Source organism: Hipposideros armiger, unplaced genomic scaffold (genome assembly GCF_001890085.2).
Source record: "Hipposideros armiger isolate ML-2016 unplaced genomic scaffold, ASM189008v1 scaffold_4, whole genome shotgun sequence".
Lineage (NCBI taxonomy): Eukaryota > Metazoa > Chordata > Mammalia > Chiroptera > Hipposideridae > Hipposideros > Hipposideros armiger.
Window position 1 is genome coordinate 245,653 of NW_017731354.1, and position 22,490 is coordinate 268,142.

General features: G+C 57.0%; 3 protein-coding genes across 4 annotated transcripts in view; 1 reads left to right on the top strand and 2 right to left on the bottom strand.

The window, feature by feature from the left end:
* Nucleotides 1-6,816, bottom strand: part of CDK10 (cyclin dependent kinase 10) — an 8,337-nt gene extending 1,521 nt beyond the window's left edge. The window contains exons 1-9 of the mRNA XM_019644202.1: nucleotides 5,456-6,816; nucleotides 3,480-3,552; nucleotides 2,792-2,863; nucleotides 2,173-2,275; nucleotides 1,993-2,074; nucleotides 1,834-1,901; nucleotides 1,191-1,243; nucleotides 958-1,027; nucleotides 300-359 (exon numbers count right to left, since the gene is read on the bottom strand). Of these exons, the coding sequence (XP_019499747.1) occupies nucleotides 300-359; nucleotides 958-1,027; nucleotides 1,191-1,243; nucleotides 1,834-1,901; nucleotides 1,993-2,074; nucleotides 2,173-2,275; nucleotides 2,792-2,863; nucleotides 3,480-3,552; nucleotides 5,456-5,542 (668 nt within the window). The 5' untranslated portion in view covers nucleotides 5,543-6,816. The remainder of the gene's footprint in view (nucleotides 1-299; nucleotides 360-957; nucleotides 1,028-1,190; nucleotides 1,244-1,833; nucleotides 1,902-1,992; nucleotides 2,075-2,172; nucleotides 2,276-2,791; nucleotides 2,864-3,479; nucleotides 3,553-5,455) is intronic.
* Nucleotides 6,817-7,106: 290 nt separating this feature from the next.
* On the bottom strand, nucleotides 7,107-14,587 carry SPATA33 (spermatogenesis associated 33). 2 transcript variants are annotated; one of them, XM_019642548.1, is made up of 3 exons: nucleotides 14,431-14,583; nucleotides 14,049-14,216; nucleotides 7,107-8,345 (listed from the first exon to the last, which is right to left on the bottom strand). In XM_019642548.1, exons 1-3 carry the CDS (start codon nucleotides 14,465-14,467, stop codon nucleotides 8,134-8,136), a joined length of 417 nt encoding a protein of 138 aa, XP_019498093.1. In that variant the 5' UTR covers nucleotides 14,468-14,583; the 3' UTR covers nucleotides 7,107-8,133. The 2 variants fall into 2 exon arrangements, 1 of the variants encoding a protein (XP_019498093.1); XR_002123988.1 differs by lacking the exon at nucleotides 7,107-8,345 and having other exon boundaries at nucleotides 14,124-14,216; nucleotides 14,343-14,587.
* CHMP1A (charged multivesicular body protein 1A) lies at nucleotides 14,585-20,912 on the top strand. The gene is made up of 7 exons (XM_019642535.1): nucleotides 14,585-14,701; nucleotides 15,896-15,915; nucleotides 17,046-17,123; nucleotides 17,799-17,945; nucleotides 18,283-18,411; nucleotides 18,714-18,901; nucleotides 19,291-20,912. The coding sequence occupies exons 1-7, from the start codon at nucleotides 14,695-14,697 to the stop codon at nucleotides 19,310-19,312; spliced, it is 591 nt and encodes a 196-aa protein (XP_019498080.1). The 5' UTR covers nucleotides 14,585-14,694; the 3' UTR covers nucleotides 19,313-20,912.
* The last annotated feature ends 1,578 nt before the right edge of the window (nucleotides 20,913-22,490 follow it).

Genomic DNA, 22,490 nt, shown 5'->3' on the forward strand with positions numbered 1-22,490 from the left:
CCACACACCTGGTGAGCAACACTCCCACGTGACCAGCTGAGGGCGCGCACAGCCCCAGTCTCCCATGTGCTGGGGCCAGGGGAGGTCACAATGCACTGGCCATGGGACCGGGGGACCTCAGTGCCAGGGGACAGGGGACGGTGAAGGCGGAAGCTACATTCTCACACTCCTTTTGGGGTCCCAGGCTTAGGCCGAGCTGGGAGCTGGGAGGCTGACAGAGACGCCAAGCCCTCGCCTGCCCCTGCCAGCTCCCACGTGACCTGCCCTTCCCGAGACCCCGGAACAGCAGCTTCCCTCACCACATGTCAATGCTGGTGGTCTGCGTGGTGGTTCCCAGAAGCAGTTCGGGGGCTCGGTACCTGCCGAGAGAAGCACCCCGCCTCATGTTCACACTTCCTCTCCTCCAGCCTGGGCCTCCACAGGGCACAGCAGATCTGCATCAGCCCACCCACGGCCACCAGCCTTCCCGGGAGTCTGAGATGGCCTGGACAACAGGCAGCATACCAGCTGCCAGCTGCCGTGTGCGGCAGCGTCCCATGTGTGGCAGACGAGTCCTCAGCACGGGTCTCCTGTCAGCCGACTTTATAGATGGGGCTGAGTGACACGTGGCGGAAAGCATGACTTGAACGTCCTCCCCTAACCTCCACCCAGCTCTGCCGTTTGAAACACAGCGAGGATCACCCAGAAAGCTCTGCGAACCACTGGCCTTGCTCTTGTCAGTGCAGTGACCTCCCCTCCCAGACGGCTCCGAGCCCGGCTGGGGGTCCAGCTGCTGCAGGCAGGGCCTTGCCACTGGCCTCGCTGTGGTCCTTCCCCCATGACAGCCCTGCCGTTGGGAGGCCGCCCTAGACCAGCCTCTACTGGTGTGTGCAGTCCTCCTAGGCCCCCAAGACCTTTTCGCAGCTTCAGATACTCCAAACCCCGCCCACCAGGCACACCTGGTCCAGAGGGACTCACCACAGAGTGACCACCTTGGGGGTCATTGGCTTCACTGGGATGCCATAGGCCCGGGCCAGGCCGAAATCCGCTGTGACAGAGGCAGAGACGGGAGGGAGAGTGTCACCCTGCGAGGGCTAACAAGGTGCCATATGGGAACAGCTCTTAGCCTCAGGGTGCTTAGGACAGCTTTGTACCCCACCCCGCAAAGTGACACGCAGAGACCCCCCTCAGAGCCAGCTCCCCACACCCACCTGTCTTCACGCAGCCCTTATCGGTCATGAGCAGGTTGGACACCTTCAGGTCCCTGTGATGGAAAGAACGTCAGCGGTCCCAGGAAGTGAGCTCCATGGGGTAGCCAGATTGTCACCATCAGTGACACTCATCTCCTGTTTGAACTCTTACAGTCGAGGAGGGCAGGTCGTGTGAGGCAATCAGCAGCTGGGACACCAGAGCTCTCGGACAGGAAGTGGCAGAGCCAGGCCCCAAGCCCAGCTCTCACTTCCAGCCTTGTTTGTGTTCCCCACCCAGGGCCATAAAGCTGCCCGAGGGCACAGGGAGCCACTGCCTGCAGAGTCCTGCTCTGAGATGGGAAGGCCCCCCACTCCACCCCGCCAGTCTCGGCCTTCCCCAGCATGTGTCACGAGACTCCAGGCAGGCTCTCCAATGGAGGACTTCTCAGAGCCTTGACCACACTCACACCACCAGCTCCCTCGAGGGCAGAGCAGCTATTACTTGGTCCTGGACCCTCCCGAAGGAGCAGTCAGAGGACCTCCGCTTGTGCTGAGGCTGTCTGCTCCTGCCCCGCTCCTGGACACTGGGAGCCAGGGGTCAGTACTGGGGGTCACCCTGCCCCCATGTCATGAACCAGCACACATGCCCCGAGACCAGGCCCACCTGTGGATGATGAAGTTCTGGTGTAGGTACTGGAGGCCGCGGAGCACCTGTAGCACAATGCACTTGACCTGTGTAGAGGCCGGACAGTCAGGGCCAGCCGTCCAGAGCAAGTGTGCTGCACAAGAACCTGTGAAGGCGCCCCAGGTCCCACCCTCCCACCTGAGCCTCAGAGAAGGGTGCTGGCATATTCTCCAGCAGGCTGGCCAGGTCTTGCTCACAGTAACCCATCACCAGGAAGATGCTAGAAGAAAAAAGGGGAAGACACACGCCACCTCTCAGCTCCTCCCAGGTCAGGGCTGGGCAGCGTGGGCTCAGCAGGCCCCAGGGCACATGGCTCACCTCTCTAGGTGGTTCCCTACGACCACCTCCTTCAGCTCCACGATATTGGGATGGCGAAGGCGCAGGAGCAGCGTGATCTCTCGAAGGCTGCTGACGGGGACCCCTGCAACCGGACATGGCCTCAGCAAGCCCACCCCTGCTGACAGAGACCCCTGCAGCCAGCTACCACTGTCGGCTCTGCCTGTTGCCTCGGAGAATTGAGGCCATCCCAACAAGCACCTTTAGCCCTTCCTGCAACCAATGCAAGGCAGCTCTCTGTAGTGACCACTGTGTATGACGGGCCCACAGTGAACACGGCAGAGCCCTGCCCACAGAGGCAACCAGGGAGGTGCTCTGGGAACGGGGTGCGCGGAGCACATGGGGGCTGCTGGCCAGGCCTTGGCAGGGAAGGCCCTGAGACAAAATATGAGGCCATCAGCACGAGGGAGACAGATGGAGAACGGCCCAGGGCTCAGGGGAGCTGAGGCCTGCAGTGTGGTGGAGGACCCCCCCGAGACCAGCTCCCTTTAACCACCACGCAGACGCTGTCAGGGGCAGGGGAGCATGCACTCAGTTCTGAGAGTCCCCTCCTCAGGCAACCCCCTCCTCCTTTGAGCCCAGTGGTGCCTGCCCCATTCACCGTCCTTCTCCTTGTCCATCCGCACTTTCTTAAGAGCGACAATCTCATCCGTTTGGGTGTCCCGGGCCCGGTCTGGAATGGGAGACTCATCTGTGACGGACTGCAAACCCACTCTCCACTCGCAGGTCCGTGCGCCACAAGGGGCCTCTTCCTGAAATCTAGGGGCTCCCTTTCTTCTTCTTTGACAGCTGCATGCCCTGTGATACTCGGTCCTCACTCTGCAAGCCAATACCCTGGCCCACTAGACAAGTGCGCCAGGGGAGTCGTCATCTGAGCTGGGCATAGGGAGGCTTAGTCGTAACAAGCTCCCTGTTTCCCTCTTACAGTGTGCAGACCACTGTTTTGTGTCCTGATGGGAACTCTTTATAAGGCATTTAATCTAGAAAAAAGGCCCTGATTTTGTGCAAAGATCACTCCCCAAAGGGTCGTGCTGATTTGTGCAGCTTCCAGACTGTGCAGGAGGGGCAGGCCGCAATCACCCGTACTGCAGCTGTGGCTCTGGCTGCTTTTGGAAGTCACGGCCATGCACGGGTACACGTTAGCCACCTGATGCTCAGTTACCCGGGCAGATTATTCACTCCGACAACTTTTGCCCTGGTAGAGAGCAGGGGTGGTGGCCTCCTGCCAGCCCTGACACAGCTGCTGCGGGATGTTCCCAGGCACCAGGCCTCCCATCTCGGCCACTCACACACGATGCCATAGGTGCCCTCCCCGATGCGGTTCAGCTTCTCAAACTCCTTCACGCTCCGGCAGCGTCCCAGCTGAAAGAGAGAGGTGCTGGCAGTGTGGGGATTTGGCAGCTGACGGACTGAAAAGGGACATTTCACTTTGAACCAAGGAGCCCACTCATACACTTGGGCTTTTCAGATGAGTAAAGGGGATGACACTGGGCCAGGCACTTTGAATATAGTACCAAAAGATGGCCTAGCCACCCCCTTGCAATCTCATGGTCCGGATGTATGCTGTCTAAAAAAGTAAGGCCCCATGTGGCTCATGGTAACCATACTGGAATGATTCAGAAAACAGAACATTTCCACCATCACAGAAAGTCTACTGAGCAGCACTGGTCTGTTATGCTTTGGAGATAGAAAAAGCTTAAAGATCTTCATGAAGTATCTACCAAACACAGCGGAAATGTTTCTATGCAGAGACTAACTGTCCCCAACATCCAGATGTTACTTCTTCGAGTTATGAAACACTGCCTAGTGGCATGCAGCCACACAGCTGTGGCCATACTTTCTAGCTTCCCTTGCAGCTATGTGACTAAATTCTGTCCAATGGGATGTGAGTGGACGGGACCAGCATGACTTCCTGATCGAAGGGAGCTGGTTGCTGCCCACTTCAGGCAGGCTGAGATTTGGATAAGGTACAGGTGGAGCAACAAGACAGATAATCTGAGAGCCTGGCCCACCTTATGGAAAATAGCTGCCTCTCTCTGGAACATCAGGAGAGAAATAGTCCTGTACTTCTGGCACTGTATTTTGGGGTCTCCATCCTAGTAGAGAGCTTGTACCCCAATATACCTTCATAATGTGGTGCATTCGTAGACTGAATGAGTTCTCCTTGGGTCTAAGAAGCACATGTAGCAAGGTTCGAATTCTAACAGCCCCTCTGGCCTCTCTGCCTCTAGTCTCTTACCAACCCTTCCCCTCCACCTCATTCCTTCCCAGCACCTGGGACACCAAGTCAGACTCATCCGGCCCGGACTAAAGCCCTTCCATGACCTCACCTCAACCTCCCAAACCCACCTAGTTCACCCTCACGTCGTCGTCTCAGTGACTTTGCTCCTGCCGCTCCCTAAAGCTGGCATGCCGTGCCCCCTCATTCTGCATGTCCAACTCCTAGTCACATTTCCTGGCCCAGCAGAAATGCCACAAGTTCCTCCTGGCCCCGAGGTGAAAACAATTCTTTCTCTGAAATGCTGAGTTTTGTCTTGAAGCACCTACTATTGTGCAGTTTGCTCTGTCCTCGTGAGGGTGAGCACCTGGCACTCACTCAGCCAGCCAGTCAGTGATCCTTCCTGGATACGTCACTTGGCCTTTCAGAGCACCACCAAGCAGTTAAAACACAATCCAGCCGCCAGGGTTCAAACCTGTGCCTACACGAGCTGTCTACCTTGGTTAAGTCCCTCAACGTCCCTAAGCTTCACCTTCCTCATCTCTACAAAGGGAGCCGCAATGGTACCTGCGGCAGCGGGTCTCTGAAAGGACTCAATGCCAGTGACACAGGCAGAGGCCCGCACAGAGCACGGCGTAAACGGAAGCTGCCGGGTCACCGGTGGGGCCCCGCCCGATCCATTCAGAGCCCAGTGGGAGACCACGCCTCTAAGGCTTCCCACGGGTCAATTCTCCGACACACGGTGCTCCCGGCTCAGCCTGCAGAGCCCGTCCCGTGCGCAAAACCAGGAGACGCCCGCGTTGGATCCCGAAACCTGCTCTTCCCCAGGGGCCGGCGGCTCGAGAGCCGGCTCGTCCCTTTAGGCGAGCGCGACACAGCAAAGCCCACACACCGGCCCTCGCTCCGGCGACTGCCGCCGACTTCCGCGCCTGCCGCTAGGAACTCTGGGACCGGCGTTCCCGCCCGTGCCGGAAACCTCGGCGCTTTAGCGCGACACTGAGGACCCCAGTGTGTTGCGGAACCACCCCAGCGACCCCCTCATCGCACCCTGTGTTCCGGAGGCACCGTGAAGAAGCCTTCCTTACGGATGCACTTCAGACGGATCTGCTCCGAAGCAGGCTCCGGCTCCCCCATGCCGAGCGCGGCGGCCGCTTCCAGTGTGCGCAGGCGCAGGCGGGATGCCTCAGCGCAGGCGTGTTGTCTACATCCGGGGCGTTCCCTTGTTGGCAACGGTTACCGAGGGAACCGAAGACCGCGGAGGACCTCAGCACCGACGGTCCGCTGCGACTGCTGAGGTTCTAGCCGTATTTTATCTGAAACGCGGCATTTATCCGGGATGGGGCGCTGAGTAACGGCCGCCGGAGGAGGGGCCGCGGGAGCTGCGCTTTAAAGCTCTCCGCTGGAGCACCAGAGGGCGACTTGGAGCCACCGAGAGAAGGGGCTTGGGCAGGGCCGACGGGGATGCAGAGCACTGGGCGGGCTTAGAGGCGAGGATAGAAAGACTTGACCCCACGTGGCGATAGACGTGCTGTGGGATCAAAGAGTCACCTGACACATGCGTGTTGAGCACCCACTGTGTGCTCGGTCCTGAGAGGCTCAGCCCTCGTGGATCCTACCTTTAGCTGGAGGCAGGCAAACAGGTCAGTAAAATATAGGGCATGAGTTATGCGTGCCAAGCAGAAAAATTAGGGCGCTGAGCGCGACGTGTTGTTGGAGGGGTGCAGCTTTACGTAGCGTGCCAGGACAGACCTGCCCAGGGGCCTGGACCGGAAATGCTAAAATGATAACATAAGTTAGGGGCATTCGATAATTATGAACTTAATCATAATTTAATGACTCAGAATAATTTGTTTTCATTTAAACTAACTATATTCAGTTCATTCTAGCTTTTAAAATCTTATTTTTCAACTACAGTTGACATTCAATATTATACAAGAGTTAGTGTCAGGTACAGCATGGTGGTGAGATATTTACACATCTTACAAAGTAATCCCCTGGTTAAGCCTAGCACTCACCTGGCACCATCCACATTTTTAACAATATGATTGACACTATTCCCTGTACTGCACTTTACATCCTCGTGACCATTTTTTAACTGACAATTTGTACTTAATCCCTTACTCTTGCCTCCAACCCCTTCCCATCTGGGGACCATCAGTTCATTGTAGCCTTTTTGAATTCATTGATAAGCTAAGCTTATGTGCCATGGTAAATACGGTTTTTAGATTATTCGAGATGCTCAGGGCAGGAGTAGGAGGGGGCCAATTTCTAGGTCAAATAATAGAAATGTAATGGCTACTAGAAATTTTGTGAAGGGTAGGCGTGCGGACCCTGTAGGGTCAAATCCACATTTGTATGGGCTTGATTTTTTTTTTTTTAAAGATTTTATTGGGGAATGGGAGGAGGGAACAGCGTTGGGGAATCGGGGACCGGGAACAGACAAGTTGCTGTCCTTTTGTTCCTCAGTCTAGAGGACGTCGCTTCACTGGCCCATGTTGGTATTATCACTGTGCTCTTCCCGGGTGAGGCAGTCGCTCGCCGGCCATTGGACGGCTGCTCACGGTAGGTCACGGCAGCCCACTGCAGCAGGGGCTACAGCCTACGCTGTCACCTCACGGCAGCCCAGCTCCAGGCCGGGCTGTTGTTCAACATCTTAGCTGTAGAGGGCACAGCGTCACCGGCCCTCATGTGGGATCTGACCTGGGCCTTGCTCAGAGCTGGCGTCCCAAGCCAACTCTTAACCAACGCGCCACTCAGCCAGTCCTGGGCTTGATTTTTCTGTATAAACATTTGGTTGTGGCTGTCAGAATGCATCAATAAATGTATTGAATAAATATAATGATGCTAATAATATGTTAGTATACAATGTCAGTACGAGATTTATTCTTCTTTCTGGGTTATACCGAAACTAATTATACTGTTTAATACTAAAAGAATATAATTCTCACTGATAGTGACATAGAGACCGTGTGTAAAGCCAGCTGAGCATCCTGGAACTAAGGGAGCTAACATACTGTCACCGGACTAAACGTGTGGGACCAGCAAGGGCAGGGCACTCTTTCCAGCCTGACCTGAGCATGCTGGTGAGGGTGGGACAGTTGAGGGGGGTCCCTTGGATGGCCCTTCACCATAGGGAATGCTTATTCACAGCAAGAAACATGGGAAGTTGTCAGCTAAACGCCCCTCTTCCTGCGACAGCGCTGACAAGGCCACTTCCAGAGTTGGAAGTGCCATGGCTGTCCTCCCATTCTCCTTTTGGACTCTGATACCGTTTCAGGTTATGGTCAGGCCAGGAGCCTTTGGGCCCTCGGCGGTGACTGTGCACTTCCCTGTTCTGGAACGTGACACCTGAAACTGTAGTCCTCAGAGTCCCACCTTTGTTCCAAGAGTGGGGGACATCTCATTCACTACAGCCGCCCAGGACTCACCGCACGCTGCTCCGGAGGCGAATCCCTGAGAGTCGGCGAGATGCCGCCTGCCGTCCGCTCAGCCAGCTAGTTCCAACAGGGGGATCCTAATTTATTCATTCAAATTCAGCTAAGAGTCACTCTTGCTCTCGGCCAAGCTGCCAGCAGCTCTGGGGTGTGGTGAGACCAACTTGGTCACTGGGGGGACCTTGTTTCCTGATGGGGTACCTGCAGCTTCCCACAGTGCAGGGCGCCCGTTTGCCCTCATGACTGAGGCTCAGAGCACAGTGAACCAAGACAGCTACTCGGAGTGGTCGTTTATTCTTTGGTCTGTAAATAATAGGCATCTACTGTACTGGGGTTCCTGTGTCGGGAGTAGGGGCCCCATTCAGCCCGCTCCTCAATGTTTCTCTGCTCCTCGCTTCTGATGGAACTGTGGCTGCTAAGAGTCTCGTCTGAGGCTCTGGTGATGACAATCTGTGGAACGGCAACTTTCTTCTTGCTCGACTTTACCTTTGCATCAGGTTTCTCTAGAAGGAAGAAAACACCCAGGCATTGAGTGAGTCTGCAGGAGCTCTGCCGTAAAGCAGACGTCTGTGTTGGGCCACAGCACAGGGATTAGATTAGTGATTCCAGAAACAGAAATGGGTGAGGTTGAAAGCAGTCCAAACCATACGTGAGCACTCCGAAGCATACAGTAGACTCCCTCTTTCTGGGAAGAAGGGCAGGAGCCACTTGTGCCAGCCATGTGGGGAGACAGCTGCCTGAAGGCTCAGGCAGCACGCAGGGAGGAGCGCAAAGGCAGGTCTGCCCAGCTGCCGGGGAGTCAGAGCTGTGTGTGCAGCCCTCGGGCCAGAATGCCATAGGGACGGCACCGCTCACGTTGGCCACATTTTCTTAAAGGAATGCGCACAAGTGGTGAGATGCTGAGTTTGTCAAATGTTCCAAAATACAAAAGCACAAGTTCCTTCATGGCCTGCGCCCTGGGGGTGACAAGTTGGAGGCACGTCTCGTCTCTTCAGGCCTCTTAAAGCACAAAAAGCTGTCTCTGCACACGTGGTGCTTAAATAGAATACTCACAGCATCACATACTTATTCCCAAACGGCTCCTACTGGTCCTGCTGCTTTGCAGCGAGCCCTGCTCCCCACTGAACACCACATGGGCTCAGCCACATGGAACACTGAACCTAGAGTAATGACAGTGAGTGACGACCCACAATCAACGGCAAGCTTCTGAAATAGGTCCCTCTTTTGACCTATGTTTTACAGGGAAGAACCTGAGTCTTTTTTCACTCGGCATATTTTCTAATAGCTGATAAATGCTCCTTAAGTTTCTGTTCTTTTTCAAAAATTTCTTGCAATTAAGCATTCAAAAGGTATCTTAGGGAAATAGTTAGACACACATAAAACAATAGTATGAGCACTCATATATGCATCCTGCAGCTTCAATCAACATTTTGTCACCTTGTTTTGTCATTCTTCCTGTTGTTTTTCCTGAGTGTTTTCAAGCAAATTCCAGACATATAATTTTGTTCATAAATAATGCAGTATATATCGTGATCAGAGAAAGACTTTTAAAGCATAAGCACAGTGGCATTGTCATATCAAAGAAAATTACCATTCATTCTTTATCATCTAACACCCAATTTGATTATCTCATCGACGCGGCCCCGGTCCACACGCTGCATTTGGCTTATAGGCCTCTCAAGTCTCTTTATAACAGTCTTCCCTGCTACGGTCTGATGTCTGTGTCCCCCAAATTCCTATGTGAGGGCCAAACCCCAATGTGATTGTAATTGAAGGTGGAGCCTTTGGGAGGTTAAGTTTAAATGAAGTCATGCCAGCAGCGCCCCCACGATGGATTAGTGCCTCATAAAAGGAGACCAGAGCCCTCTTTCTCTGGCCACAGCAAACAGATGGCTGCCTGCAGACCAGGGAGGGTGCCTCACAGGAACCGACCCAGTGGCCCCCAGACCATGGGACTGCCCAGCCTCCAGTTAGAGGACATGTGTCACCCACCCAGCCTATGGTATTTTGTTAAGCAGACGGAACCACTAAAACACCCACTTTTTTCCCTATGTTATTTATTTGTCGAAAAATTGGGGTCATTTTTTCGGTAGATTTCCAGTATTTTGGATTTGGTTGATTGCAAATATGTGGTATGTTAATCTCTATAACGTGTGATGTTTGTAGATTTTGTAATGCAAAATTTTAAGCATATATAGAAGTAACAAGAGAAGTACAATAAGTGCCATCCCACGGCTGCTAGTTATAAACTCACGGTCGAACGTCACCTCAGCAGCCTGCAGCCGCCATTTTATTTCCGCAGAGCTTCATGGGTCAGGAGTCAGGACAGGTTCGACTGGGTAGTTGTCACCTGTGGGTTCCCAGGTGATGCAGTCCAATCTCTGGAGCTCATCATCTGAAGGCTCAACTGGGCTGGACGTGCAGGACACGCATGACGGCCACTCACAGAGCTGGTAACCAATGCTGCTTCTGTGTGGTGTGTGGAGGCCCAGCTGGGGCTGGACCATCTGAAGGCTTGCCCACTCACAAGGCTGGCCCCTGGGCTGGAAGGAGACCGGGACACCTCCACCAAGGGACAGAACAGGGCTCCAGTGAGCAAGGCGGGACTGCATTGCCTGTCATGGGCCAGCCTCAGAAGTCACTTCCGCCACATTCTATTGGTTACAAGAGAATGTCAATCCTGCAGAGATTAAGGAGGGAACACAGACCAGCCCCCGGGTGGAAGGAGTGTCAGGGACACACTGTAGGACACATAGGAAGGGAGGAGTTGTGCTGTCTTTGGGAAGTACCATCAGCCACACACAGATGCCTTGACTTTGCCGCAAACCTCAGGCACTGTCTCCACTCATCCCATTTACACTGAAATAATCTAGGTGCAGCTCTAAGAGACAAGAATCCGTGTATTTTTTTTTAACTTTATTGGGGAACAGTGTTTCTTCCAGGACCCATCAGCTCCAAGTCAACTGTTTTGGGGTTTTTTTTAAAAAGATTTTATTGGAGAATTGGGGAAGGGGAACAGCCAAGTTGTTGTCCCTGAGACCAGCTCCTCACTGATCCTGTGGAGCCTTTTCCGGGTCACCCACCCTGTGCAACATTTAACACTCTCAAGGAGTCCCCCCTCTTTCTTTTTTTTAAATAATACTTTTTTTTAACTTTATTGGAGAACAATGTGTTTATTTCCAGGACCCATCAGCTCCAAGTCAAGTTGTCCTTCAATCTAGTTGTGGAGGATGCAGCTCCGCTCCAAGTCCAGTTGCTGTTTTCAATCTAGCTGTGGGGGGCACAACCCACCATCCCATGTGGGAATGGAACTGGAGCCGCCCACTGGCAGCTCAGCTCAAGTCGTTGTCGTCAATCTAGTTGTGGAGGGCGCAGCTCATTGGCCCATGTGGGAATCGAACCAGCAACCCTGTTGCTCAGAGTGCATGCTCTGACTGAGCCACCGGGACACCCCCTGCCCCTTTCTTTCTTTTTTTTTTTTTAAGATTTTTATTGGGGAATTGGGGGATGGGAACAGTGCTGGGGAATTGGGGGAAGGGGAACAGACAAGTTGCTGTCCCTTTTGTTCTTCAGTCTAGTTGTGGAGGACATTGCTTCACTGGCCCAAGTTGGCACCATCATTGCGCTCTTCCCGGGCGAGGCAGATCAGTCGCCGGCTTCTGGACGGCCGCTCACTGCGGCTGCTGGCCGCTCACGCTGGCTGCTGGCTACATACGGTAGCCCATGGCAACCCACTGCAACAGGGGCTGCAGCCTATGCCATCGCTAGTGACTCACAGCAGCCCAGCTCCAGGTTGAGCTGTTGTTCAGCATCTTAGCTGTAGAGGGCAGTGTCACTGGCCCTCCTATGTGGGATCCGAACCGGGGTCCTCTGGCATCCCAAGCCAGTTCTTACCCAATGCGCCACTCGGCCGGCCCCTACCCCTTTCTTTTTAAATAGCTTTATTGCGGTATAATTTACATACCATGAAATTCACCTGTTTAAAGCATATGGTTCCATGATTTTTAATGAACTTTCAGGGGTGGGCGACCATCGAGCCAGTTTTAGCAACTACTCATCATCCTCAAAGGCCTCTTGTGCCCACTTGTGGCCAGTCCCCATTCCCACCCTTAGCCCAGGCTTCTCGCTATATAAATTTGCCTTTTCTGGACACTTTCTATAAATGGAATATCATCTATGTGGTCTTTACACATGGCTTCTTTTCACTCAGTATCACGCTTTGGAGGTTCCTTCACGGTGCCGCATGTGTCAGTAGCTTGTCACTGTTTATGTCTAAGATGCTCCATTATATGGAGAAACCACTCTTCACCTTTCTTTCTTTCTTTCTTTCTCTTTTCTTTTTAAGATTTTACTGGGGAATTGGGGGAGGGGAACAGCGTTGGGGAATCGGGGAAGGGGACCAGACAAGTTGCTGTCCTTTTGTTCTTCAGTCTAGTTGTGGAGGACGTCGCTTCACTGGCCGATGTTGGTATTATCATTGTGCTCTTCCCGGGTGAGGCAGATCAGTCGGAGGTCGGCTGCTCACAGCAGCTCTTGGCTGCTCATGCCAGCTGCCGGCCACTCACGGTAGCTCATGGCAGCCCACTGCAGTTTCACTGCAGCCTACGCCGTCACCGATGACTCACGGCAGCCCAGCTCCAGGTCGAGCTGTTGTTCACCATCTTAGCTGTAGAGGGCACAGCGTCACTGGCCCTCATGTGGGATCCAAACCGGGGCCCTGCTGCTCAGGGCTGGCGTCCCAAGCCAGCTCTTAACCAATGCGCCACTCGGCCGGCCCTTCACCTTCTTTCTAGAAACTCCATCTTCACTCTTGCTCTCTGCCCTCTATACCCGTCTTCTCTCCACCCCTCTGAAATGAGGGTGCGACAGACACTGTGGGTACCTTTGCAGCACGCCGTCCCCCGCCCACACCTCCCCTTGCTGGGAGAGGCCCAGCCTTAGAACTGGCAGTTGATGCATCCTGGAGAGGCTGGGCAGGCAAGTCCACTGGGGAAAGGCTCTCCTTGCTGATACAGAGCAAGAAGCGCCTCGCAGGGACTAGGCACAGTCCTGGCTGCAGTGACACCTGGAGGTGGTGAAGTGTAGGCGCACGCACACCCTTTATTTGGCCAACATCGAACCCTTGACAGTAAAGCCACTTCTGGTTGGCTTTTCTGTGACTTGCACCCAAAAGCCTCCTGACAGACAGGTACCATTCTCCAAGGCTCCTCCCCAGGACTCTGGTCCTTCCTGTGGCCTTCCACCGCACGCGAGGGCTCTAAAGTGGGTCTGAAGTCCAGGATTCGCTCCCAAGCCCCACGCCTCACTGCAAACTGCTTCCTGCCCTTAGGGACTGTCCGGACGCCTCGCTCTGGGCCCGCCCGTGCCCAGCTCCTCTCTTCCCGCCAGGCCACTATTCCTTTTGCCTCCCCTGCCCCACCCACCAACTACTCAGTCTCATGGTCCCCAAAATGCACCCTCTTGGCTCTCCTGTCTCCCCACGTCTCATTGGCAGGTCCCACGGCTTCTAGCTCCTGGATCCTTTTTAGTTCCTACTGAACAGCAACGGGCCTAAGACAGGTCTCCTGGCCCAAATGTCCTCTATGGTGGAGACAGAAAGATTTTTCCAAGGGACAAACCCCATCACCTCTCCCTTGTTTTAATTAAGTTTCATTTCCACAATCCACATGGTTGAACTGATAAAAGACTTCATATTCTGGCTGCTTCTGTGGCCTCATCCCCCTGACCCAGGGACAGTTCTGGCCACACTGGGCTGTTAGGAAGTGAATACATTTGTCAAACTGTCCCCCTTTGTCCCCCGGTCGTTCTGTTCCCTCCTTGATCCCTGTGCCCTGGCAGAGAGCTCCCCTGTCCCTTCTCACGCATGATTGTTCTCCAGACTGGAGCAGCCTTTCTTCCAAGCTTCTGTGCCAGTCTCAGGATGTGGAAGGGACAACAGTGGTGTCAAAGGCGTCGTCCACTGTCTGGGACAGACGCGCGTGTGCCCTGTGTCTGGCACCACTAGGCCCTTCGACTCCGCGGTGTGCACCTATCATTACGCGCCTCACCTGGACCTTTGCTGAACTCGCTGTACATTTTCCACCCGGAATTCTGGTCTCTACCTCCTACATAAAGATCCTAAAGCCCTTCGGCTATGCGGGCATGCGCCCTGTGCCCTCGCGGCGACGCCTGCTTCCCCATCCCCACTCCTGAGGCTGCGGCCCTACCTTGCCCTTCGCAGGAAAGCCGCCGCTGCTCGGCTGCCCCTTGCTGAGGAGAGGAGCCGTCTGCAGGCTCAGCGTCTGGAGGCCTCTCAGACTCTTGGGGGTGCCTGTCCATCGACCTCCCCTTAGGCTTTGGAACCGAACGGGTGCACCCCGTCTTTTGCTCCTCACCTGGAATATATGAATAATTAATTAGACCAGATCTGACCAGATCTAGGACGTCCTTCTTTACTTTCCTGCTTTGGTCCAGCATGAAATAAGACAGCTTGAAAGGCCTGGGTCACCCCGTTTCCCTACCCGTGGGTATTCCACGGATGCGGCTCCCCGAGGCACGGTCCTCAGAGGGGCGGGCAGGGGCGCGACGCCCAGCACCCCGGCCCTTTACCTTCCCCGGGCTTGTGTCTGCTCCCGCTGAGGCCCATGGGCGGGCCGGCGCAGCCCGACCGCCTCACAGAGGCCCGCGTCGCGCGCTGTCGCCACGGCAACGCCGCCGCTCGCGGGCCCGGTCGCCGTCCTCTCGCGAGAGGACCCGCCGCCGGAAGTGGGGGCACCCGGAAGTTGCCGCCCGGCAGAGCTAGTCGGGGCGATCGACGTCGCCTGAAGATCCCGTCCGTCCGCCTGTACGAGCGCCGCCGCTTCCGGACCGGCCATGGACGGTAAGAGGCCGCCGTTGTGCGGGGCGCGGGCGGGGCGCGGGCGGGGCTCAGGCGGGCGCCCCGGCCGCGACCCCGGCCCCCGACCCCCGGCTCCCCGGCCCTTCCCGGCCCTTCTGAGCGTCCGACACCCTCCACCCCCCGCACTCGCCCAGTCTCCGGTGCCCGCGAGAGACGTCGGCATTTGGGGTGTCAGCGCACAGGGCACCGGAAAAGGAAACGGTCGCCCCGCCGCCCCAGAACCCCGGGCAGGCGCTGCTCGGCGCCAGGCCCGCCGCACAGCAGCTCTCGGAGGCGGGAGCCGACGCCCTCGTGGTGCGGGTGGGGCGGGCGGGGAGCCGGTGGCGGGGAGCCGGTGCAGGCGCGCCAGCCCTGCCCGCCGGCCCGCGCCGTGCTCAGGGCACCAAAGAGCACGTAGAGTCGGTGATGGAGGGAAGCCGCCCACAGGTGCTGCGGTGTCTAACGGCTGCTGTGATGCAGAGGCCTTGAAAATCGCTTAGTGACATGTAAAAAGCTGGGCGCGGGGGTCTGCACCTGGGAGCATGCGCATCCCCTCCTCTGACCCCGGTGGTGCACCCCGCCAGGAGGCTCCCAGATTTAGAAATGGAATGAGTTGACGTAGGTTTAAGGGGACTCTTGAGCTTTGGTGACTGAGTAGCGGGTGCAGACGTCTCAGGTCTCCAGCTCCTCAGCGTGTCCCTGGAGGCACCGCAGCCGGACTCGATGGCTCAGAAATGTCAGCTGCGTGGACGGTGGTCTCTGACGGCATGAGAGTCATCATCTCCCTGCTATTTTTATCCGTTTGTTTTTGGGGAAAAGCATATAAAAAGTAGACTGGCAAGCACTGAGCCCCGTGAGGTTGGGAGAGAACCCCAAGGGTCCTTTGTAAAGTTGCATTAATTACAAACCACCATCTTGACTTTTCACTGTGGGCCACATGCCACATCCATGACCTCATTTGCCTGGTCACCTAGTGCCATCCTGGTGTCACCTGTGAGGGATCGCAGGTTCGGGAGGCCCTGCGGTTGCCCGGGCCCTGTGTGCCTGTGTGTCTTCCCGAAGGCCTTGGTCAGTGCTGTCTGCCTGTATTCTGTAGCAGCTGTGCATTTCTAGAAGGGTCTTCGTGACCCCATCTGCCTGTTAGAAGTGCGCTTGTCACATTTCTTGAAACCCTCAAACCACCTTCTCTCTTTGCAGATACCCTGTTCCAGTTGAAGGTATGTACTGAATGACCCTTCACCCCAACCTTGTCTTTGTGGTCAGCGAATGGGGACAATGGTGTAAGTCACACTCAGAGGGACAGATTATAAATTGGGTGACCTCTGCACAGTGCTCAGTCAGAATGATGACAGAGGGGATTACTGAGTTGGCTAGATGGCGTGCTAATTCTTTCTCGTCTCAGGCTGAGCAGAACCAGGTCATTTGGGCTCATCCATGACAGAGCGGCTGTGTTCTCTTTAAGGAAGACAACTGAGGTGTTCGGTGCCCCCTGATGTTCCATTAGGCATTTAAAACTGTCGCCTCGAGTCCTTTGAAATCGCTGAAGGGGGTGTTGTGGCACCTGAGTGCCCCTCCTGTCGGGTGGCTCTGTGCTTCCTAATGAACCCCACGCGTGCCCTCGGGTTAGCTGGTGGTTCTGTGGGCCTGGGCAGGAGTGCTGGGCCAAGCCACCGATGTGCTCATCAGCCTGGCTTTGCCTGGAGAGGAAGGGCAGGGAGCGTCGGAGGCCATGAGCACTTTGTTCGCAAGCACGTGATGGGGGTCCTGCCATCCTAGGTGGTCAGGACTGGATTCCTAGGACACGAAAATGTGGCTTTTTCCCTTAAGGAACACAGGAGTGTGAGGTAGACAAGAAGGCCTTTCTCTATGACAGAAAGTACCAGTGCCCAGTGTGTGGGGATCTAGGGGGCTGTCGGAAGGGGGTGCGGTGGGTGTTGCAGGCTGAGGCGACACTGCCAGCAGGGCCGGAGTCAGGAGTCTGGGCCTAGGGGAGCTCGCTTATTGACTTGGGTCACCGGAGCATGCTCCCCTGCTGGCTTCCCCGTCAAGTGAGGCCTGTTCTGGGGGGCTGTGGAGGCCACTGTGACCAGTGCTGGGGTGGGGCTCTCCAAGAGGGAGGTGCTATGTGGACATTGTTGAGGCAGGAGACGGCTGCGGTGTGCGAGGTCATGCCAGAGGGTCGCTGCTACTGCGTCCCCTGGCTGGCGGGCCCCAGGGCATCTGCCAAGGAGTGGACTTTGTGGACAGGCGGTGGGAGCTGCCCGGCAGCTCTGTGTATCGGAGAGACGTGGCGGGATGTGCACTTTGGCCGGGTGCATGTCTGACCCAGCCTCCCGCCTCTGCTCAGTTCACAGCGAAGCAGCTGGAGAAACTGGCCAAGAAAGCTGAGAAGGACTCAAAGGCAGAGCAGGCCAAGGTGAAGAAGGTGAGACGGCTGCTTCGGCGTGGACCCATCCTGGAGGGTCGCGCTGGCCCCCAGGCCCCGCCCCCAGGCCGCTGATCGGGACCATGTACCGCCTGTGCTCGCCTCTGATTGGCCACGCTTGGTTCCCAGTGTTCTGACCCCGCCCTCCTCACTAACCTGACGCGGCACCCTCAGCTCTGTCTTCCCTGTGAAGCTGGAGGCTCCCCGGTCCCCGTGCCTAGGCCTTTCCAGGGAGGGGCCTGCTGCTCTCGGGGGCGCTGTCTGGTACAGCTGCTGGGTGGGGGTGTTGGATTTGGTGACCTCTCACGAACTATGGCTCCCGGGGCAGAAGGGCAGCTGGACAGCCCAGCGTGGGGCTGAGTCCCATCTTCAGCCGCAGCTGTGGTCCCTATGCAGTCGGCAGCGTCCCCTCCGGGGTGTGGGTGGTGGTGTGAGAGGCCAGGATGGTGGCCGTGTTTTCCAGGGCTCTGCCTAAGCCATGCTGTGGGCTGGCCTGTGGGCCCTGCCCCGCACACCCTGGGTCCCATCTGCGTTTTCATGAAACACATGGTCGCTTCTGATGACAGTACCTGCAGAGGGTTGTGAAGGGGGCATACAGGCAGATGCCCAGGAGGGGCTGGCCCCGGCCTCTGAGCAGGGCAGCGCCCTCCCAGCTGGCCTCTCCCGGAATTCCAGGCCCTTCAGCAGAAGAATGTGGAGTGTGCCCGCGTGTACGCTGAGAACGCCATCCGCAAGAAAAACGAAGGCGTGAGCTGGTTGCGCATGGCGTCCCGTGTGGATGCGGTGGCCTCCAAGGTGCAGACGGCCATGACCATGAAGGGGGTGAGTCTCGGCCAGGCTGCTGCGGTGAGGCGGGGCTGGGGCGGGGGGTCACACCACACCCCTCGGGGCTGTGGTGGGACTCGCTCCACACAGCAAATGCGGGCCCAAGACCCACGGTGGCTCCGACCCGTCCTTCAGCTGACGGCATCTCCCAGGGGCCTGCCAGGAGGGGGCCTGAGTGCAGCCCGGCCGGGCCGGGGCTGGGCCTTGTTGGCTGGGCGCTCTGTACCTACGGTGGGACGGTCCCAGCCCTGTTCTCAGGGAAAGCTCGGAGTTTGTCCCCAATGGGGCCGTTCCTTCCTCAATCCTGTTGCCTTCCCGCTCCCTCCCGTGTCAGGTCACCAAGAACATGGCGCAGGTGACCAAGGCACTGGACAGGGCGCTGGGCAGCATGGACCTGCAGAAGGTGTCTGCGGTGGTGGACAGGTTTGAGCAGCAGACGCAGAGCCTGGATGTGCACACGTCGGTAGGTGGCCGTGTGTGGGCCCGCATGTGTCCCCCCGGCGTCACCAGGTGTCCTCTGAGCTGGGCCCCTGAGTCCTTGCTGGGGTCCAGGCCAGACACAGCTTTAATGGATGAGGGCCTGGGGCTGAGGTGGCGGTATCTCTGTGTGGGGCTGGGAACGCTCGGCACCCCGAAGCTTGGCAAGTACTTGAGGGCCGCTAGTGTGTGCAGAAGGAGTGCCCTCGAAAGGGGGTCCAGACGGGTGGCCGCAGCAGGGTTCGCTGGCCCTGTGAGCTGGGCCCAACTGCTCACAACCGCCCCCAGGTGATGGAGGACTCCATGAGCTCGGCCACTACGCTGAGCACGCCGCAGGAGCAGGTAGACAGTCTCATCATGCAGATCGCGGAGGAGAATGGCCTGGAGGTCCTGGACCAGCTGAGCCAGCTGCCCGAGGGCGCCTCCGCCCTGGGCGAGAGCTCCGTGCACAGCCAGGAGGACCAGCTGTCCCGCAGGTGGGCACCTTGCCCTGACGTGGGAGGGGGAGGTGGCTGGGGGTGTGGGTAACATGGTCCTTACACCCAGGGGCTGTGTCCTTCTGAGGACACTCCCGACTCAGAACCCCCAACTCACACTCCAGGGGCTGACAGAGGGCGGCTCTGTCACCCTGTCACCACTGGTCCCGGCCCCTCGTCCACCTGCAGCTCGCTTTAGAAAGGGAAGCATGCTCTTCCCACCGTGACGAACAAGAACGAACAGTTTACGGCCAGCCCCAGCCTCTCACGGGTGTCATCTCAGAATCACCCGGGAAGCTGAAAGCCAGCAGAGAGGACTGGCCTGCAGGTGGCAGAGGGGACTCTTGGCGCAGCCCTCGGGCTGTCTCAGAGTGCGTGGTGGTTTGCAGGCTGGCCGCCCTGAGGAACTAGTGGCTACCACAGTGTGCGCGGAGCGCTGTGAGGGAAGGCCCGACCCCGCTGCGTCTTGCCTTTCTGCTGACTCTGCAGCGGCAGCCGTCATCCTCACCTGCCAGCCTGGGAACCGTCCTCTTCTCTTCGGCTGGGTGGTGGGGCTCTTGTTTTGGTGGGTGAGTTTGCACAGACTTCTGACTTTTGCGAGTAATTTCTGTAACTGGGCCAACCAGCTGGAGGACCTGCAGCTCCCTTCTGTCCCTCACCCTCTGAGGAGTTGACAGGAACTGGCCAGTGTGATGACATCGTGTGCTGGCAGATGTGCTGCTGGCAGTCAGCTGGAGGGGATGGGGCCTCTGGTGCCAGACAACACCTGGGAACCCTCCAGCACTGGGCAAGGGTCTCCACACCCTGTGGACAGAAGCAGCCTCAGGCAGCGCCCCAGGAGATATGGAGGACATCCTCCAGGACCACCCAGCAAATACTACCCCTGTGGGCTTTGTGGAACGTCTCGGGGGTGGGGTCGTGGTCCCTCCAACCTAGACCTGCACTCCTGCCAGCTGGCTCAGCCCGTGGGGGTGCCCACCCTGGGGGTCCTTGTCCTCTCTCCACTGTCACCTCTGGAGGGTCCCTGGGTGTGTGCTGTGTGACTCTTGGAACTCAGTCTGTGCTAAGGCCCCATCCCAGCCGCAGAGCAGGCAGCCTCACGGTCCTCGGGGGTTCCCTGTGTCACTGTCTCCTGGCACGGTAATTATGGGGTGCCTCCCCCGGCTGGCCTCTCCTGCCTTGCGTGACCTTGGAAGCCTGATTGGCTGACGGGAGCTCAGGAGAGCTGCCCGCGATGTGGCCAGCAGCGGCCATGCATCCAGGAGAGAGCAGCAGTATGTCCTGAAGACCTGGGATGGCTGAGGCACAGGCTGTACTTTCTGTTTTCCAATTCCTGACATTTACTTTGTTTTCTTGAAGCTGTTTTTGTTTTGAGGGTTTGGGGTTAAAAGTTTTATTTTGCCAAAATAGGAACAGGCAGCAGGTGGGGAGTGTTGGGTCTGAGCCCCCTCCTGGCATGAGCTGGTGGGAGCTGCGTGGTTGTGCTGACCAGGGCCAGCTCTGGACTGCTGACTGCCTGGACCGGCCCTTCCCCGGCACTGGCTGTTCCGTCTGTCCTTACACCGACGGCACTTGGAACAGAGCGCTGGACACCTTACCTGGACTTTTGTGTTTGGTTCTTCCTGGGCTTGGGAGCCCGTGGGTGTTCTGTGCAATAATTGTGGGGGGCGGCAGCCTAGGCGGGAGTGGGGCTGGGGCGCTGTCTGGCCTTACTCCCTGGCCTGGACCCTCGGGACGCCCACGTGCTGGGGGTTGGTGTCCTGGTCCCCGGTGTGGGGGCCAGGCTGCTGTTCATCAAAGGCACTGGGTGTGTTTGCCCTTTTCCTAAAATGCTGTTGTAAGTAAACAGATTGATCCCTGAGAAATTTCTCCAGGTTTGCTTTGGTGGCCTTGGGGTTGGGGGAGTCACAGGTGGGACCCTCTGACCATCCAGCTCCCCACTCAGGAGCCTGGGGGACCCTGGAGGAGGACAGGCGGGGTGGTGCAAGGCCCCACCCAGACAAATGGAGTCAGAACCCGGAATTTTAATTTTCTTTTTAAGTTTTTACCTTGAAATAATTTTAAACTTCATAAAAGTTGTGCAGTCCATAGTTTGTACTCGTGTGGACCACTTCCTGCTCCACCATCCATCCCCGGCTATGAGGAAACCACCCAATATTATGAACTTGTCACACCTGCACCCCCATCTGGGATGTCCCTCCTGTTTCTTTGGTCTTCATGACCTGGGTGCTCTCGGAGTGCGCTGGCCAGTTCCTCTGCAGGCTGCCCCTCCACTAGGATTGGTGTGACGTTTTCATGTGACAACATTGAGGTCCCAGCCGTTGGCGGAAATCCCACAGAAGTGGCATAGTGTCCTCAGTGTCTCAGCACGTCACCACCTTGTCACTTACCTGGGACAGGTAGTGTCCAGACTGCGCCCCCAAAAGTTACATCTCTCTCTATTGAGTGTCTTGTGGGGAGAAATTTGAAGATTGCAAACATGCAGATGTCATGTGACGCCCTTGACTCGTGCCATCGCGTCTTCTGGGAACAACGGTGGTGGTTTTGTATCTGCAGTTCTGCTCTGCCCCCTACTTCTCATTCCGTTATTTACATCGACGTGGACCTGAGGGTGTGAGCTGTTTTCGCACGTACCGCAAGCCGTGTCCACACCCTCCGTGAACCCTGGAAACCACCAGCGTGCACTGAGGGCCGGTCTCAGCCTGGCTCCCCGTCACTTGTAACTGCCTGGTGACTAGCCACAGCTCCGGCTGTGCCCTCCACTGCTCCCCACACCTGAGCCCTCAGGCTGCTTGTGTGCTGGCCTTGGAAGGTGCTGATGTGGGTCCTAACAGGGGAGACGGGCCAGGAGGGTGTCATGTCCGCCTGGGGAATGTGCCTGCACCCCGAGATGGGGCTCCACGCTACAGTGGGCTCTGCCGGGTTACCAGGACCCCCAGACCATCCTCCGGAAAGGCCTGTGTGTTTCTGCCTCGAGGTGGGTGAGGGGATAAAAGAACTAATGAGTTGAGGTGGGACAGTGGAACTCTGGGAGCCAGGGGTATTTTGGGGGGCACGCTCTGGGTGTTTCTAATGTGGTTAACACTCAGGACTAGTCTTGAAGCCTAACTGGTCAGCAGATGCCCTCATATGCCCCTTCTGGTCACTTCAGATCTGCCTGGACAAGGTGCTGGCTGGGGACGAGAGGCAGGATCACAGACTGCCCCAGCTCAGGCAGGGCCCCCAGCCCACAAAGGCCCCTAGCTGGCTCCCAGGGCCTGGGGGACCCGCAGCACCTGTAGCAGGTCACCTGCCTCCCACGAGACAGGCGGCCCAGGGTGATGCACACCGCACAGAGTCAGGGGCAGAGGAATTCCTGCCCTGTCAGGCCGACCCACCCCCAGTGCTGACACCTGTCCATGAGCGGCGTTCTCAGGGGGGCCTGGAAAGGGGGCGGCAGCGATGTGCCAGGTCCCGCCCTAGGTCTGTCACCCACTAGGCCTTTCGTCTCAAGACACATCCCTGTATGTCCAGAGGGGGTGCTGTGCCTGCCTGCTCCACGAAGCCATCTGTGCCCTGCCCCCCAGTGTGCTCACGGAGGAGACCCTGC